This window comes from Pan paniscus, chromosome 10 (assembly GCF_029289425.2).
Source record: "Pan paniscus chromosome 10, NHGRI_mPanPan1-v2.0_pri, whole genome shotgun sequence".
NCBI classification, from domain to species: domain Eukaryota; kingdom Metazoa; phylum Chordata; class Mammalia; order Primates; family Hominidae; genus Pan; species Pan paniscus.
The window spans coordinates 120,584,836-120,602,361 of record NC_073259.2 but is presented as its reverse complement, the minus strand read 5'-3'; the positions used below and the strand labels follow the sequence as shown (position 1 = coordinate 120,602,361).

The 17,526-nt window shown below is 41.4% G+C and overlaps 1 protein-coding gene across 4 annotated transcripts in view; it reads right to left on the bottom strand.

Moving 5' to 3' along the window:
• Positions 1 to 431: 431 nt before the first annotated feature.
• Positions 432 to 17,526, bottom strand: part of PTPN11 (protein tyrosine phosphatase non-receptor type 11) — a 91,157-nt gene continuing 74,062 nt past the window's right edge. For all 4 annotated transcript variants that reach the window (XM_034934559.3, XM_034934561.3, XM_034934560.3 and 1 more), the window contains exons 14-16: positions 8,052 to 8,164; positions 5,512 to 5,613; positions 432 to 4,489 (exon numbers count right to left, since the gene is read on the bottom strand). In XM_034934559.3, the coding sequence (XP_034790450.1) occupies positions 5,544 to 5,613; positions 8,052 to 8,164 (183 nt within the window). In that variant the 3' untranslated portion in view covers positions 432 to 4,489; positions 5,512 to 5,543. The remainder of the gene's footprint in view (positions 4,490 to 5,511; positions 5,614 to 8,051; positions 8,165 to 17,526) is intronic.

The window sequence follows — 17,526 nt, the reverse complement described above, 5'->3', positions numbered from 1 at the left end:
CGCACATATATATTTTTTGGGGGGATGCAGTGAGAGTAGGTGAGAAAGGGTCTCACTATGTTACCCAGACTGGTCTCAAACTCCTGGGCTCCTGGGTTCAAGGAATCCTCCCGTCTCAGCCTCCAAGTAGCTGAGATTACAGGGGCGCACCACCATGCCCAGCATTTCTTCTATACTTTACACAGACTATAATTTTTACTCTTGAGTTACTCATATGTTCTCCCAGATAGAACTCCCTATCTCCTAAAGCTATTTCTACAGGAAACACTCAATGAATTCTTGAGGAACTCATGCCTTTATTCTATGTTCCAAGTCACTTCTAGATAAGAGCTGCCAAATGTCAGTATTTTGCCAGTGTGAGAGGTGGAGTGACCAATAATCCCATTTTTTTTCCTGGACATTTCTGATGAAGCAAACGACAAATGCCATCATATAAGAAAATGGTTTTATTCCTAATTTTTAGTTCCCATACAGTTTACAAATACACTTTTACTCTGATAATACAGCTTTGCAACTAGCAAAGCAGTTGCGCTAACACCCATAAATATAGGTGGGGAGACAATTAACATCCACTAATGTTTCTCTACATAAACTATTCTTTTAATGTCTTTTTTTTAAAAACAGTTGCAAATAGACTACATAATATACGTGGGCAAAAAGGCAATTAAGTGAATCTCTTGAAACACTAAATGTATAATAAACAGCATATTATCAACATTTACATGATTCACATCAAAATGATGACATCCTAAAACGTATTCCTTTTAAAGGATAGATTTATCAATAAAATATTACATATCTTTTAATACTCTGGTACAATACTTCATATACTGCAGGAAAATTAATTGTAGGTCTAGTCATCAGCTTAATCAGGGATCCTTTTCCCATTAGCTTTTATTAATAAAAGAATCACAATTAGGTCATAAATAAACAGGCAAATTATTAATTACATGATTTGAGGCTTAGGATGAAAACTTGTCAAAATTAGTTTGATATACAGCAAAGTTATACAACACACTAAAACCAACTGTTCAATAGTTTTTGCCTTGTGTGAACTGCCCATAGTGAAAAAGGAACAAATTTTTAGTGATGAAAGATACAATAAACTATATTTTGGAACTTTTCAAGAGGAAGAAGGAAAAAAGATTTCAACAAAATTAAGGGCAAATACAGATCCTAACAAAGGCATCCTGACATCAGGGAGGCCATGTGCTTGCTATGTGTGAAAGTTGATCCCCCAACAACATACAGAAAACAAAAGCTGCACTGGCTTTGTAGTTATGTCTATAGTCTAAGTTTCCCTTATGGATACTAAGCTACAACAAAACACTTGACAATTGCAAACCTTTCCACATCCCCCTGAATTAAAAATAACTCAAGATGTTATTAGTTCTTAAAATCCCCAATAAAATAACCTCTAAAAATAATCTTGACCATTTTCCTGGCTGTTTCCCCGAAGCAACTTGGCTCTTTAAAGAATGCACACACACCAAGAAAGTCCCACCCGTGTCTTCTCATCCCCATTTAGCCACATTTGAAAAGACCTTGGTTTCAGTGGGAGAGATGACCATAAGTTTCAGAAGGGCCACACACTGGACATGAAGCGCCTTTTAGTTTTTTTAAAAAAAAGTTATTAAGACTGTGAAATTTGGCTTTTTTTTTAAACTCCAATACCATGTGCCAGATAACTCTTTCACCCCAAAATATAAAATCCTATGCTTATAATTTTAAAATCCTCAGTGAGCTATGGAATATTGTGCATATTTAATACCCACCAGCAACCTAGAAGTAGATGGCATCCATGTGTCTGTCACACCGACTTTCCAAACAACCTCATTCACCCATTACTGACTGCTCTGGCCCTGGGCGCTCTGACTTCCTCAGAAACCACCTCTTTGGAACTTTCCTTTCCACAGCTTTTTTTTAAAACTTCACCTCGAGCTTTCTCCATCATCCCAGCCTCTCTGCCTGATTCCATCTCATGTAAAGTAAACTCGTCTGAGAACCTGCGATCACCTTTTACCAAGCACATGATAAGCCGTAGCAACCTAGGGACTATGATAACTCTGGCCTTGGCCTAAGTTTACATAAGAACATGATAGTTTGCTGACCTCGTGGAGGGAAATCTAAATGAAATCAATATCTTATAACAAAACTAGCCAAGATCAGGTATTTCCATTCTGAGTATAAAAGCAACTGATCTTAAGCAACAGGCAGAGATGTTAATGCAGAAGATATATTTGTACAATCAAACTCTTGTGTGCTGGTGAAAGACTTTACCCCCAAAGTCAAGTCAAGTCAAGACAAAACCAAAGCAAAATGGAGAATGAGTCGATGTAACAATGCGATAAAAAGAACAGGATTCAAGCTTCTTGCTGCAAATACTGAACTGGAATCTTTTTCTTTACAAGTTTGACTAGAAGACAGCAGTGACACTTCCCTAATAAGGGAATACCTTCAGGCCACACCTGTGTTCTGAAGCAATTCAAAGTTCAAGGAATATTGGGGGGTGGAGGTGGGGGCTGATATACATTTTGTCAGTGAGAATGGCAGCCAAACTACCCCAAAGTCTCAAGGGACTGAGAGACCTCAGAAAGGAACTACCACCAGGGCTGGATCTAGGCCTTCCTTTCAGAAGCCAAAGTCAGAAGAATCCAAGGAGGCCACAACTTCATGGCAAAGATGCCATAGCATTATTACCATCACAAAAGTCAACCAATGATATTTTCATTGAAATATCCGCACTGGATGATTCAACATATGAGGCAAAGAGGGATGTCTTTGGAGAAGGCACTTAAGGTAGAACATTAGCAAATCTTACTGGTTGGCTACAACAAAAATGAGCTCATTCAACCTGGCTGGAGGCCTGTTAGGGCTGTTCCTTCTCACTGTGGCCTGACTAAAACCCAGTGGCATTAAGAAAGAGTCACGTTTCCCAAGTCTGGGGATGCCCCAGTGGGGTGGTGCTGCTCTCAAAAGCCCTGTGTCCCTAAACACATCCATGTTCACAAGATCAGTTTCCCCAAGTGCTGGTTCCAAAAATAGGCTCAGGGCTAGCAGAAATCATTCAGGAAGCTTCTTGAAGGCCCTCTCTTTATTTCTTAGTCTGACTTTCAGCTTGTCCCAGCTACTGTAAGCAGCTTCGGCTTCCCAAGGTCACTAGCAACTTCTACTTTTGCTAATATCCTTGGTTTTCCATGGCACTGGTTGTGACCGTCTGTTAGACTAGTGGCCCCCCACTTAACTGCACCTCTACTTCACACCCTTTTCTTGAATCTGAGCTGGGCTTGTGACTTGTTTAGTAAGTAGAGGGCATACCCCAGCTTTCTTCTGATTAGAAAAAATCATCATCATCATCATCATCATCATCAATAGAGGGAAGTAGAAGGGACACTGTGACAATTCTGGACTTAAGTTTTCAGAAGGCCTGGCCATTTCTGCTTTTGAGCTCTTGGGAGCTCTGAGCTGCATGTGAGAGGTCTAGCTACCCTGCCAACCAGGCCACTGAAAGAGACTACACGAAGAAGGAGAGACTCAGGACTGCAGGCAGAGAGAGAAGCCCAGCCATCCCAGTCTCTCCGCCGACCTGCTGACCACATGAGTGGCCACCTGCAGGCTGGCAGAAGAACAGCCCAGCTGAGCCCAGCTCAGATTGACGAACAGTTGGGGGCAGGTTTTTTTAAGCCACTAAAGTTTTGGGATAAGTTTGTCAGCAACATTTGACGACCAAAAACACTGGTCATTCATAGATGCCTTTTTTCTAAGTACAAGACAATTACTCAAATGCAAAGAAAATATGGCAAACGTTTTCCCACCACAAACTTCTCAGTCAACAGCCGAACTATAATTGGTCAACGGCTGGAAAAAAGAAAAAAAAAACGCCATACCTCTTACCTTAATTCATAAATATCCATGATTCTTTTTCTATGACTCTTTAATGCCAGTGCAAAGGTCAACTTCTGACAGTCTCAGGCACTGGCTTAATTCTCATTTGGCCAAAAATAGAAGCCATCAAAATGAATTATCCACTACTGGATACATGATGGTAAATGAGATTGTTCTCACTTTTCTAGGTCGTTGTTACTTAATTTTCCCAAATCATTTCTTCTCATCATCCCCAACAATGAGGAAAAAAAAAATTAAACTGGTTAAGGGTATAAAAATAAAAATAAAAAAGCCTATTACTAGAATTTGAATCCCCATAATCTGCAAAATACAGCACACAATTTAACTGCTTCCTCAATTTCAAACAAATTCTATAAAATATAATGTCTACATTGTAGAGATGATTTCTTCTTATCTGAGGAAATGAGTAATTGGGAAGCAGGTATTGTTGAGTTAAAATACAGTGGTCTTTAAATGGTTTCAAATTTTGCTTATCAAAAGGTAGTCAACCACAATGCAAGCCTTCCAAATCCAAATTCTGTCTTCACATAAACTTTCTTGCGTCTGTTCTTGATCTTTTTAGGGAGAGGGTGAAAGTCCACATCTGGGGAAGAAATAAGTTAGAGTTTTTAAGGAACATATATCTAAAAGCTTAACAAAGCATTAGGTGATTTTAAGGTAGACTTAGAGCTTTTAACTACACTACCCATTGAAGTGGAATTTCGACATGAAATACTGACACTGAGTTTTGTTTTTTTTTTTTTTTTTTTGAGATGGAGTTTCACTCTTGTGGCCCAGGTGGAGTGCAATGGCGCGATCTTGGCACACTGCAACCTCTGCCTCTCCTGCCTCAGCCTCCTGAGTAGCTGGGATTATAGGCATGCACCACCATGCCCAGCTAATTTTCTATTTTTAGTAGAGACGGGTTGGTCTCTACTATTTTAGTTGGTCAGGCTGGTCTCGAACTCCTGACCTCAGGTGATCCGCCCACCTCAGCCTCCCAAAGTGCTGGGATTACAGGTATGAGCCACCACGCCCAGATAAGTTTCTAATTTATCATGAAAACATACATCATATACTTGGGTCACACTTAAAAAACGTAATTGATGAGGAGGCAACATATGGGAGAGATGAATTTCCAGCAGCAGAGCTGGAAGGGATGTCGGTGACCCAGTCGGCAGCCAAGTGGTCTAGCACCCCATGCCACACAGTTGGTCAGAGGCTGACTGAAATGAGAACTCAGGCTTCCTGACTCCCAACCACCCAGTGCTGAGTCCCAATGCTTCCCAGATCCCTACAGATCATCCCCCAGCACAGCCTGGGCTAACCAACTCTAATAAAAATTGCAGGAACAGTGATACCTGCACTCTACCACCAGTATCAGCCATTTCTCTGGAATAAGTGCTAGCCTTGCCTCATGCAGAATTAATTCTGTGTTTTATTTTAATGTTTAATGAACTCTAAACTAAAACCATCTTGGAAAAAGAAGTACAGGGAGAGGAAAAAGGAGCCTGGTTTGTAAAACTCAATTATGGTACACTTTGCTAAAACATTCCCAAATTGCTAGCCTGCTTAAAAATACTGCCAATTATATAAACAACCAATAGAGCACTTGCATTTAAATACCTATTTCTGTGCTGAAGTTTTGGCAGGTTTTCTCATCTGAAACTTTTCTGCTGTTGCATCAGGCCCACGTTTTCATAGACTCTAGCACTGTCTTCTCTCATTCTGGAGAGAAAAGAAAAAGAAAGACATTTACAAAAATGTAGACCACGCTGTTTAAGCTTACATGATATCTATAAAACACATACTACATTCTTTGGGCACCAGATATGGTACAGACACAGTTCCTGTGCCTAGGACCTGACATTCCCAGGGAGAGAAGAGATAGCCATACAGCAATATAATTACAGAGGCAGAAGTGAAATAACGCTGGGCATGGTGGCTCACGCCTGTAATCCCAGAACTTTGGGAGGCCGAGGTGGGTGGATCACGAGGTCAGGAGTTTGAGACCAGCCTGGCCAATATGGTGAACCCCGTCTCTACTAAAAATACAAAAATTATCCGGGTGTCAAGGCACATGCCTGTAGTCCCAGCTGCTTGAGAGGCTGAGGCAGAAGAATCTCTTGAACTCGGGAGGTGGAGGTTGCAGTGAGCAGAGATCGCGCCACTGCACTCCAGCCTTGGCGACAGAGCGAGACTCCATCTCAAAAAAACAACAGAAGTGCAATAAAAGCCTCAAGTCCTGGTGCTCCCTGGGGTCTGGCAGAAAGCAGGTTGTTTTAAGGAGGCCTGTAGGATGAGGCATTTGGATCGCACTGTGAAGAAAGGTTGGAAATGCACACATAGAATGAAATCCTATTAATTTCCAGTAGAGGGATCTGAACAGGCAAAAGCTCCAAGAAGGGAAAATACAGGAGCACGCAGGCAGTGATGAGAGATCTATTTAGCCCCAGCTCAGGTTATGTGAAGGGCAATGGGTGGTTTAGGGCCTAGGACAGAGGGCCAAAGCATCAAGATCCCAGACTTCTTTCTGCTGAGCACGGAGGTGACATCAGAGCAGTCCAGGAGAGTGAGGAACCCAGCAGCTGTGGGTGCCAGGCTGAGAGGGGCTCCAGGACCAGTGTATCCTGGATCTGAACCCTACAAGGGAGATGACGGGAATGAAAGGCAGACAGGCTGTCTGTCACAGGCATGCCACTGGTACTGAGGGAATCATGACAGCTGACTCAGTCATGCCAACAGGAGGGAAGAGCTGTCTGGCAAGGACTCAGAACCCTGGCATTCCAGTTCCATTGCAAATTATTGCAGAGAGCAATTTAAAATATCAATTTTCCCAGGCAGTCCACTGGGAAAGAAAAGCAAAAAGATAGAAAGAAGTGGCAACTTGGAGGAGAAAATACCTCTGCTGTATAATTTCATTTCAATGTTAAATAGAAAGCAAATGTTAATACAAACCTCATATATGCCACCTAAAACATTTATATAGAATATTAAAATCTGCAGGGGTTTAAAAATCCATATCGGAAGCAAACAGAGAGAAGATTCTTAGGGAAAAATAAAAGGTAAATGTTATACTAGCAAGTGACTTTCGAATATATAGAAAAATAATAACTTACAATTGCTATTCATATACTCAATTTGACAAATGCTTTCCTACCGTGTTTTCAACAAGGAGTCGGGAAGGATTTCTGGGAAGGACTTGAGAGTCAGTATTTTAGGCTCTATATGCCATACATGGTCTCTGTCACATATTATTCTTCCGGCTTTGTTTTGTTATTGGGTCTTTGTTTTGTGTTCTTTTGTTTTACAACCCTTTAAAACCATTAACAGGCCATACAGTAACAGGCCATGGCCCACATCTGGCCTTGTGAGCTGTAGTTTGCTGACTCCTGGTTTAAACACCCAAAGTAGATTTCTGTTGACTGGTGGCAAATGAGCAGATCATGGCTGGGCTGACACATTAGTGGTCAATTTATTTACTTTTATTTTGCAAAGAGCCTTAACACATCATTAAGACATATGACCTTCCTTTGTTACAATCCCCAGCCCATCAAAAGAAAAATTAGATTCTTCTTGGAGAACCACCACTTGATATACTTAAAATCCCATATAATCCTAGCTAGCATAGCAGTCAGCCTTCAGTTTAGGAATTTATTTTATTTTATTTTATTTTTAGACAGAGGCTCACTCTATCGCCCAGGCTGGAGTGCAGTGGCATGATCTCGGCTCACTGCAACATCCGTTTCCTGGGTTCAAGCGATTCTCCTGCCTCAGCCTCCTGAGTAGCTGGGATTACACACATGCGCCACCATGCCCGGCTAATTTTTGTATTTTTAGTAGAGACAGGGTTTCACCATGTTGGCCAGGCTGGTCTCGAACTCCTGACTTCAAAGTAATCCATGAACCTCGGCCTCCCAAAGCACTGGGATTACAGGCGTTAGCCACCGTGCCTGGCCAGCTTAGAAAAATTAAAACGTAGTTGAGATAGCATTAACACAATCAATAGATATCACCAGTCACAGATACACTAACAGTAGGGCAACAGGAACGTGCACCAGTGAAAGGCATGTGCTACAAACTTGTGTTTTGTTTTTGTTTTTGTTTTTTAAACCTTTTTAAACCACCATGACCAGGTAAAAAGAATTTCCTTCAGCACTACTTACTCTGCACAGGGTGGCGTTGGAGTACAAGGCGGGAGGGGGCTCTGATCTCCACTCGTCTGGTCCGCTAGAGAATACTTAATATTTGTATATTCGTGCCCTTTCCTCTTGCTTTTCTGAAATTTGGAAGAGTGCACATGTGAGGGACAATGGTTATTTTAAGGGGATAAAAAGCAAAAAAGGTATTTTGCCCAAAAAAAGAAAAAAGAGAGAGAAAGAAAAAAAAATTGATAGACGGGTTGAGAATACTGATACATTGACCAAATTGTTAGGGGATTCACCTTCTCAAGGTAAATACACAGTAGGAGTGAAAAGTACTTTTGAACCACAGAATTTGAAAGCACAGAGTCACGCATTAACAACTTACTGTACCGAACCAAATGTCCCTGTTTCTACAAGAGAATTCACACTTTCTTTGCCACATTAGCATCTAATCATTTCATAGTTCATGTGGAACACATTTCATGGTTTTTCAGGTAAACAGCTGGGAAAGGAACTCCGAAAATAAATTCACCCCAACTAGAAATTGCACACAAGAATGAAAGATGGTAGCACTCTTATCAGAAACAATAACACACTTCATTGTATCTCCCCTCACCCCTGGAAAAGACTCTGGCACCATTTTTGTTTGTTTGGAGACAGAGCCTTGCTCTGTTGTTCAGGCTAGTGTGCAGTGGCATGATCTCGGCTCACTGCAACCCCCGCCTCCGGGGTTCAAGCGATTTTCATGCCTCAGCCTCCTGAGTAGCTGGGATTACAGGTGCCCACCACCATGCCCAGCTAACTTTTTGTATTTTAGTAGAGATGGGGCTTAACCATGTTATTAGCCAGGCTGGTCTTGAACTCCTGAGCTCAGATGATCCACCTGCCTCAGCCTCCCAAAGTGCTAGGATTACAGGCATGAGCCAACACACACCTGACCCACCTTTAAAACTTTATTTTTGGTTCTGATGATACCCTGGGGGGAAAAAGGCAAAGAAAACCAGCAGTCATACAGTCTCATCTCAGATGTGGAGTGAACTATATTTGGTAGGACATCTAGTTAGGAGGTTTGTCACCCTTTTCTACTCCTATAGGCACCTGGAAACAGCCAACTCTGAAAATCTAATCCATCAGATGAGCATCATTATCTAATGTTGACTTCACTATAGGATTGCCCTTAGGGTAGCCATATCAAATACTAATGTACAAGCCAGGCCTGGTGGCACAGGCCTGTAGTCCCAGCTACTCGGGAGGCTGAGGCAGGAGAATTGCTTGAGCCCAGGAATTCAAGGCTGCAGTAAGCTATGATCGCACCACTGCACTCTGGCCTGGGCAACAAGGCCCATCTCTAAAAAGCGAGACCCATCTCTAAAAAATAAAAAATAGGTCTGGGCATGGTGGCTCATGCCTGTAATCCCAGCACTTTGGGAGGCCAAAGCAGATGGATCACTTGAGGTCAGGAGTTCAAGACTAGCCTGGTCAACATGGCAAAACCCTGTCTCTACTAAAAATACAAAAATTAGCTGAGTGTGGTGGTGCATGCCTATAATTCCAGCTACTCAGGAGGCTGAGGCATGAGAATCGCTTGAACCTGGGAGGTGGAGGTTGCAGTGAGCCAAGATCAGGCCACTGCACTGCAGCCTGGGTGATGGAGTGAGACTGTCTCAAAAAATAAAAATAAAAAATAATTTTTTGCCTAATACTATTTGCCTCTGTTAAAGTAGCCAAACCAATTTATTAAGTGATAAAGCAGTCAGTAAGAACTTATAGTGTAGGGAAGAAGCTGCAAAACAGACATCCAAAGCAAAAATATTTTGTTTGGTTTATATACTATTTTAATTTTTTGAACAGCCATTTTCTTAAAACAAAAAGACTTGTAAATAACCATTTCTGAATAGCAGTCGTAAATGTTTAGCACTGAAAAATCTTTGCTTATATAAGAAACAATCCTTAGAAAGATACAATATAATTCAAAATTAAATATTAAATGGAAGAATTGGCAAGAACATTTGGTTTTTTTGTTGTTGTTGTTTTTGAGATGGAGTCTCGCTCTGTCACCCAGGCTGGAGTGCAGTGGTGTGATCTCGGCTCACTGTAGCCTCTGCCTCCCAGGTTCAAGCAATTCTCTCCCTCAGCCTCCCAAGTAGCTGGGATTACAGGTGTGCACCACAACACCCAGCTTATTTTTGTATTTTTAGTAGAGATGGGGTTTCATCATGTTGGCCAGCCTGGTCTCAAATTCCTGGCCTCAAGTGATCCACCCGCCTCGGCCTCCCAAAGTGCTGGGGTTACAGGCCTGAGCCACCATGCCTGGCCCTTTTTTTTTTTTTTTTTTTTTTTTAAGAGACAGGGTCTCACACTGTCACCCAGACTAGAGCGCAGTGGTGCAATCATAGCTCACTGCAGCCTCAAACTCCTGGGCTCAAGCAATCCTCCCATCTCAGCCTCCCGATAGCTACAGGAACATGCCACACTCAGCCAAATTTTTTTTATTTTTTGTAGAGAGGGGGTCTCATTATGTTGCCCAGACTGGTCTCAAACTCTTGGCCTCGAGTGATGCTTCTGCCTCAGCCTCCCAAAGTGCTGGGTTTACAGGCATGAGCCACCATGCCCAGCCAGCAGAGAACATTATTTTAAAACTTATCCCGCCGGGCACTGTGGCTCATACCTGTAATCCCAGCACTTTGAGAGGCCAAGGCAGGTGGTCACTTGAGGTCAGGAGTTCAAGACAAGCCTGGCCAACATGGTGACACCCCATCTCTACTAAAAATACAAAAATTAGCCAGGCGTGGTGGTGCAGACCTGTAATCCCAGCTACCCAGGAGGCTGAAGCAGCAGAATCACTTGAACCTGGGAGATAGAGGTTGCAGTGAGCCAAGACACCACTGCACTCCAGCCTGAGTGACTTGAGATGGAGTGAGACTCCATCTCAAAAAATAATAAAAAATAAATTTTTTAAAAAATAAAACTTATCCTGAGGTTTAAAAATCTCGACTCACTTTTTAAAATAAAAATTTTAAATATAAATAGAAACTGAGGAGTAAAACTGCTTTTTTACTTGATACTTTTTTTAAAAGCAATTTTTAAAAACACATGACATGAGATCTACCCTCTTAACAAACTGTTAGATGTGCAGTATTGTTAACTATATACCCACTGCTGTATAGAAGATCTCTGAAGTTTTTTGTCTTGTATTACTGAAACTCTATACCCATTGAACAGCAAATCCCTATTTCCCCCTCCCTACTCAATACTTCCTTGAAAATAAAAATCAGTATTTCTATTAATACATAAAGTGATTACAACAGAATTTTCTAGTGTGGAATAATTAGTACAAATGAAACAGGAATTACTTCAGTGACTCAAAGGAATCCAAGGAAAAGCATTAAAATGTTGAAACTTTTTAGCTTATGCAGAAGACCAAGAAATAAAACTGACTCACAAATCAGATGGGCTTGTCTCAGTACTGTGACAGCCCAGACTGTGTTATAGATCAAGAGAAATGCTCAGGGAATAGGGATTGTTTTGTTTTGATTTGTGTTTGTGGAGTAGAGGGTAGTGTGTTTCTGAGGCCTAGAAAATCATCTGAAATTGATCTATCTCCACCCAAATTCAACGTCACAGCACAGTAACCAAGCCTTCTGCAATGTTTATAACAAATTTTATGGCCTTGCCAACTGACACACACCCAAGATTGAGAGAAGGGATTGATCACAAGACTCCAAAATCATCTGGTATTATCTTTCCATGTTAAGTAACTGATTACATTCATAAACCTTAAATTACAAAAAATCCAAAGGCCAAGAGCAGGAAGAGAGGGTAAAATGAAAACACTTGCCTTGGTTACAGAGCAGCCTAGACTACTTGTCCAGTGCACTGTGGGTTCACATTTGAAGACTACAAACACCGTGATTCCTTCCACTATCCAATCATGAAATTTTGCTGGTTTTACTTCACTCTGTGCTCACTGTCAGTCCTGCCCACCCTGACCAAACCATGACGGGTTCTCACGTGCAGCACTGCAGCAGCTCCTCACTGACCCTGCAGCTGCTCTAGCCTAGTGCCCACCCATTCTTCACCCTCAAGCCAGGGTTCCCTTTCAAAATGAGGGTTTTTGTTGTTGTTGTTGTTGTTGTTTGATACGAAGTCTCACTCTGTCACCCAGGCTGGAATGCAGTGGCACAATCTCGGCTCACTGCAATCTCTGCCTCCCGGGTTCAAGCGATTCTCATGCCTCAGCCTCCCAAGTAGCTGGGACTACAGGCGTGAGCCACCATGCCCAGCTAATTTTTGTATTTTTGATAGAGACAGGGTTTCACCATGTTGCCCAGGCTAGTCTCAAACTCTTGGCCTCAAGCGATCCACCCACTTCAACCTCCCAAAGTGCTGGGATTACAGGCGTGAGCCACCACACCCGGCCTAAAATGAGGATCTTTTTATGTCATTCCCCTGCTTCAGACTCCTCAATGACTTCCATGTCCCTCCAAATAAAGTCTAAAATCTGTAATATGGCCTACAAGGCCCACCTCTCCCTCCAAACTAAAAAATCTGGTCTCAGCTTACTTTTCCAATCCCCCCATCACACTCCACATTGCCCCCCAGCTCCTTCTACTCCAACCATGCTGGATTCATTTCCAATTCAGGAACACAACTACTTAAATATTCCCAGTGCCTGGCACAGTACAACCTACTTTAATTAATGCAGGAATGAATGAACAAGTATGAAAAAACCTTTTCATTGGACCAAGGAGATGAAGGGAGCTGTGTGAAGAAACAATAGGGCACATGGGGGCACAGCCTCATGTTAACTCAAATTTTACATCTAGTAAAACTTCAGTTCCATGAGGCAACAGCGATGGCTATCTTCTTCATTGTTACAACCTCAGCATCTAATCAATGTCTGCAACAGAAAAGGCACTCAAATATTTCTCAAAGGAATGACACCAAACAAAAAAGAGTAAGTGTCTAATAAAATATGAGCAGCCAAATAGCAAGTGCCACACAAGGCCAGTTTAAATCTTGCTCGTTTAATGTTGCAACAACTCAGATTCAGCCTGTGCAATCCCGTTTCTATTCCAGCTCTGCTATCATTATGGGATTTTTTTTTTTTTTTTTTTTTTTTTTTTTTTTTTTTTTTTGAGACGGAGTCTCGCTCTGTCACCCAGACTGGAGTGCAGTGGCTCAATCTCGGCTCACTGCAACCTCTGCCTCCCGGGTTCAAGTGATTCTCGTGCCTCAGCCTCCTGAGTAGCTGGGATTACAGGCACACACCACCACGCCTGGCTAATTTTTGTATTTTTTGTAGAGATGGGGTTTTACCATTTCAGCCAGGCTGGTCTCGAACTCCTGACCTCAGGTGATCTGCCCACCTCAGCCTCCCAAAGTGCTAGGATTATAGGCCTGACCCATTACAGAATTTTTAAAAGTAATTTCTGTCCTGCAATATGATTCACTCAGAGAGAACACTGTTCAGATCTCTGTATACTGAAGTGTAGAGACGCTACCTGTGTTGTATGTATTTCCTTCAAACAAGAAGTGCCTAGTTGGCAAATACAATTCTCACACGGGTATAGGTTAGTAATTCTGAAACTACTTTACGCCTATACCAGGGTTGAACAAATGAGTAGATAGGTTGGTGATAATGAGACTGGGGTTTCTCCCTGTTAGAGAAAGAAGTCACAAATAAGCAAGAGGAAGGCAAGAATGAGCCCTGCAGCAATGGATTCGAGTCTGAGACATCAGTATGAACTCATGTTTAGCTTAATATATATATAGATGGCCAGATACAGAAAACAATTATAGATATATGTGAATCCATGGATTCATAGCCATGTTTTCTAGCTCTATCTGCTGAGAGGGCCTAGAAGCAGTGATTCCAGTAGCAATGAGCACACCCAACACCCAGATTGGTTTCTAAATCCCCACCTAAAGTAAAAGGAACCAGGGCACCATAGAAAAATGGATGATTCTAGGGCTGCGGCAGGGAAAAATATAAGAGGAGCCTGGAACATCTTTTGTAATGCCAAAGTAGAGAAGTACTCAGAAACGAGAGGGTGGGGACATGTCAAAGGACACAGGAGCCAATCTGAAGAACCTCCCAGTGACCAAAGCTGTAACAATTTGAGCAAGAAAAATAGATTATAACCCAAAGTATAAAATAAATGTACATGTGTCTCTATCAATATAAATAATGGAATAAATAAATGGAGAGAAGGAACAAATCTTTCTTACAAAAGGACTCTAAATAATGTATATAGAAACTAGTCATTCCAGTTTCAATTAAGCTCCAAGAGATGGAGCTTTATTTCCCTTTTCTTGAGTATGGTCTGAACTAAATGACTTTCTTCCAAAGAATTGAACAGGGAAACAGGAAAAAAGTACAGGCAGTCCCCAACTTCATGATGGTTTGCCTTATGGTTTTTTTGATTTTATGATGGTGCAAAAGCAATACAACCCTTCTGTTTTTCATTCTGAGTACAGTACTCAACACATTACATAAGATATGCAACACATTATAAAACAGGCTTTCCGTGAGATGATTTTGCCCAACTGTAGGCTAATGTAAGTGTCCTGAATACGTTTAAGGCAGGCTAGGCTAAGCTGTGATGTTTAGTAGTTTAGATGCATTAAATGCATTTTTGACTTAGGATATTTTCAATTTATGATGGGCTTATCAGGCTGTAACCCCATCATAAGTTAAGGAGGATTTGTAATTATGCAGTGAGAAAAATCTGGCAGATACTAACTAAACAAACTGACAAGTTTAACATCACCAGGCCATGTTGATAACATTTACCTCCAAGTGATGAGAACACTTAACAATATACCTCTGTGGTATTCTTCCCAAAAATCCATTACTCAAGTCTAATCATGAGAAAACATAAGATTAAACACAAGTTGTGGGATATCCTACAAGATATCTGACCAGTACTCTTAAAAATCGTCAAGGTCATGAAAAACAAGGAAAGCCTAAGAAGCTGTCGCAGATTGGAGAAGACTACAGTGACAAGTGAACAAACTCAGTGTGTGACCATGAATTGGATCAAGGAACAGAAAAAGGATATTCATTGGAAAACTGGCAAAATCCAATTAAACTCTAGTTTAGTTAATAGCAATGTATTGATGTTAATGTTTTAGTTTTGATAAATGTATCATGGTTAGGTAAAATGTTAACTTCAGGGGAAAGTGGATGAAAGGTATAAGGAATTCACTCTTTTATACAGAGATATGTATAATGCTCCTCGACTTTATGGGGATATATCCCAATAAACTCATCGTAAGTTGAAAATATCACTAGTCGAAAATGCATTTAACATATCTAACCTACCAAACACCACAGCTTAGCCTAGCCTACTTTAAACGTGCTCAGAACACTTACATTAGCCTACAGGTGGGCAGTATCATCTCACAATCCCTATTTTAAAATAAAGTGTTGAATGAAAAGTGAAAAACAGAATGGATGTATTGCTCTCAAACCATCATAAAATCAAAAATCATAAGTCGAACCATCATAAGTCAGGGACCGTCTGTACACATATGTGAGGTTTTAGAAAGAGGGAACTCAAATAGAGCAGTAATTGATCAGCTAATTAGCAACTCAAAGAACACTGTACCAGTACAAACAAGTAGACCCAGTGCCCAGATCTTGGTTTCAAAATACTGCTCTTCACTAAAAGGAATCAGGTTCCTTTGAAAAATGGCTGGGAAAGAAGATGAGCCTAGACCATCTTAAGTCTAAAGAAGTGCTTGAAAATGGAAAGAGATCAAAAGGACAGAGTACCCGATCTGAAAAGGTTCCCACTAGCCAAATTCAAGTCAATTCAAGCAATAACAACAAAAATAGTAGTAAGGTGCCCATTCTGATAGACATGAATAAATAAATAAGGAAGAAAGAAAAGCCCTTCCTTATAGTAGGCTTGCAACTAAAAACAGAAAAGGGAATGATGAACCTTAAAAGTTCTAGAAGAAAGCATATGGGGAAAGTAACATGACAATGGTCATGGCAATGGTTTTTAGGATTTGATACCAAAAGCACAGGGAACAAAATAAAAATAAACAAGTGGAACAACATCAACATCCAGGCTAAAGTGCAGTGGCACCATCTTGGCTCACTGCAACCTCCACCTCCCGGGTTCAAGCGATCCTCCTGCCTCAGTGTCCCAAGTAGCTGGGATCACAGGTGTGCGCCACCACACCCAGCTAATTTTTTGTATTTTTGGTAGAGATGGGGTTTCACCATGTTGGCCAGGCTGGTCTCGAACTCCTGACCTCAAGTGATCCGCCCTCCTCAGCCTTCCAAAGTGCCGGGATTACAGGCATGAGCCACCGTGTCCAGCATGGATATTAGTTTTAAAAAGAAGAAAATCCTGTCATTTGCAAGAACATGGATGACATTATGCTAAGTGAAATAAACCATCACTGCCTGATCTCATTTGTATGTGGAATCTAAACCAGTCAAACTCATAAAAACTGAGATTAAAGCAGTGATTACCAGGGGTTGGGGGTAGGGAAAACAAGGAGACTTTGGTCAAAGGGTACAAACTTGAAGTTACATAAGATGAATATATTTTGGAGATCTAATGTACAGCATGGTGATTATAGTTAATAATAACGTAATGTGGCTGGGTGTGGTGGCTCATGCCCGTAATCTCAGTACTTTGGGAGGCCGAGGTGGGTAGATCACCTGAGGTCAGGAGTTCGAGGCCAGCCTGGCTAACATGGTGAACCCCCATCTCTACTAAAAATGCAATAATTAGCCAGGCATGGTGGCGGGTACCTGTAGTCTCAGCTACTTGGGAGGCTGAGGTGGGAGAAGCACCTGAATGAACCCAGGAGGCAGAGGTTCCAGTGTGGCAAGATCATGCCACTGCACTCCAGCCAGGGTGACAAAGTGAGACTCCATCTCAAAAAAAAAAAAAAAAAAAAAAAATGTACACTTAAAATTTACTAAGAGTGGCCGGGCACAGTGGCTCACGCCTGTAATCCCAGCACTTTGGAAAGCTGAGACGGGAGGATCATTTGAGGTCAGGAGTTCGAGACCAGCCTGGCCAATGTAGTGAAACCCCACCTCTACTAAAAATACAAAAATTAGCCGGGTGTGATGGCGGGCACCTGTAATCCCAGCTACTGGGGAAGCCAAGGCAGGAGAATCACTTGAACCTGGGAGGTGGAGGTTGTAATGAGCCAAGATTGTGGCACTGCACTCCAGCCTTAGTGACAAACCAAGACTCTGTCTCAAAAAAAAAAAAAAAAAGTAACTGAGATGTTGGATGCATTATTTAACTCAATTTTGATAATCATTTCACAAAGTGTACATATATCAAAATATCATGGTGTACACTTTATATACAGTTTTTCTTTGTCACTTATACTTTTAAAAGCTGGGGGAAAGGCAATGATGGAAACGGAAAATTGCCATTTGGCAAATACCACAGTAATAATTTTTTCAGGCAAGAATTTAATCAATGAATATAAAATTAGTAGGCAAAAAGTATTA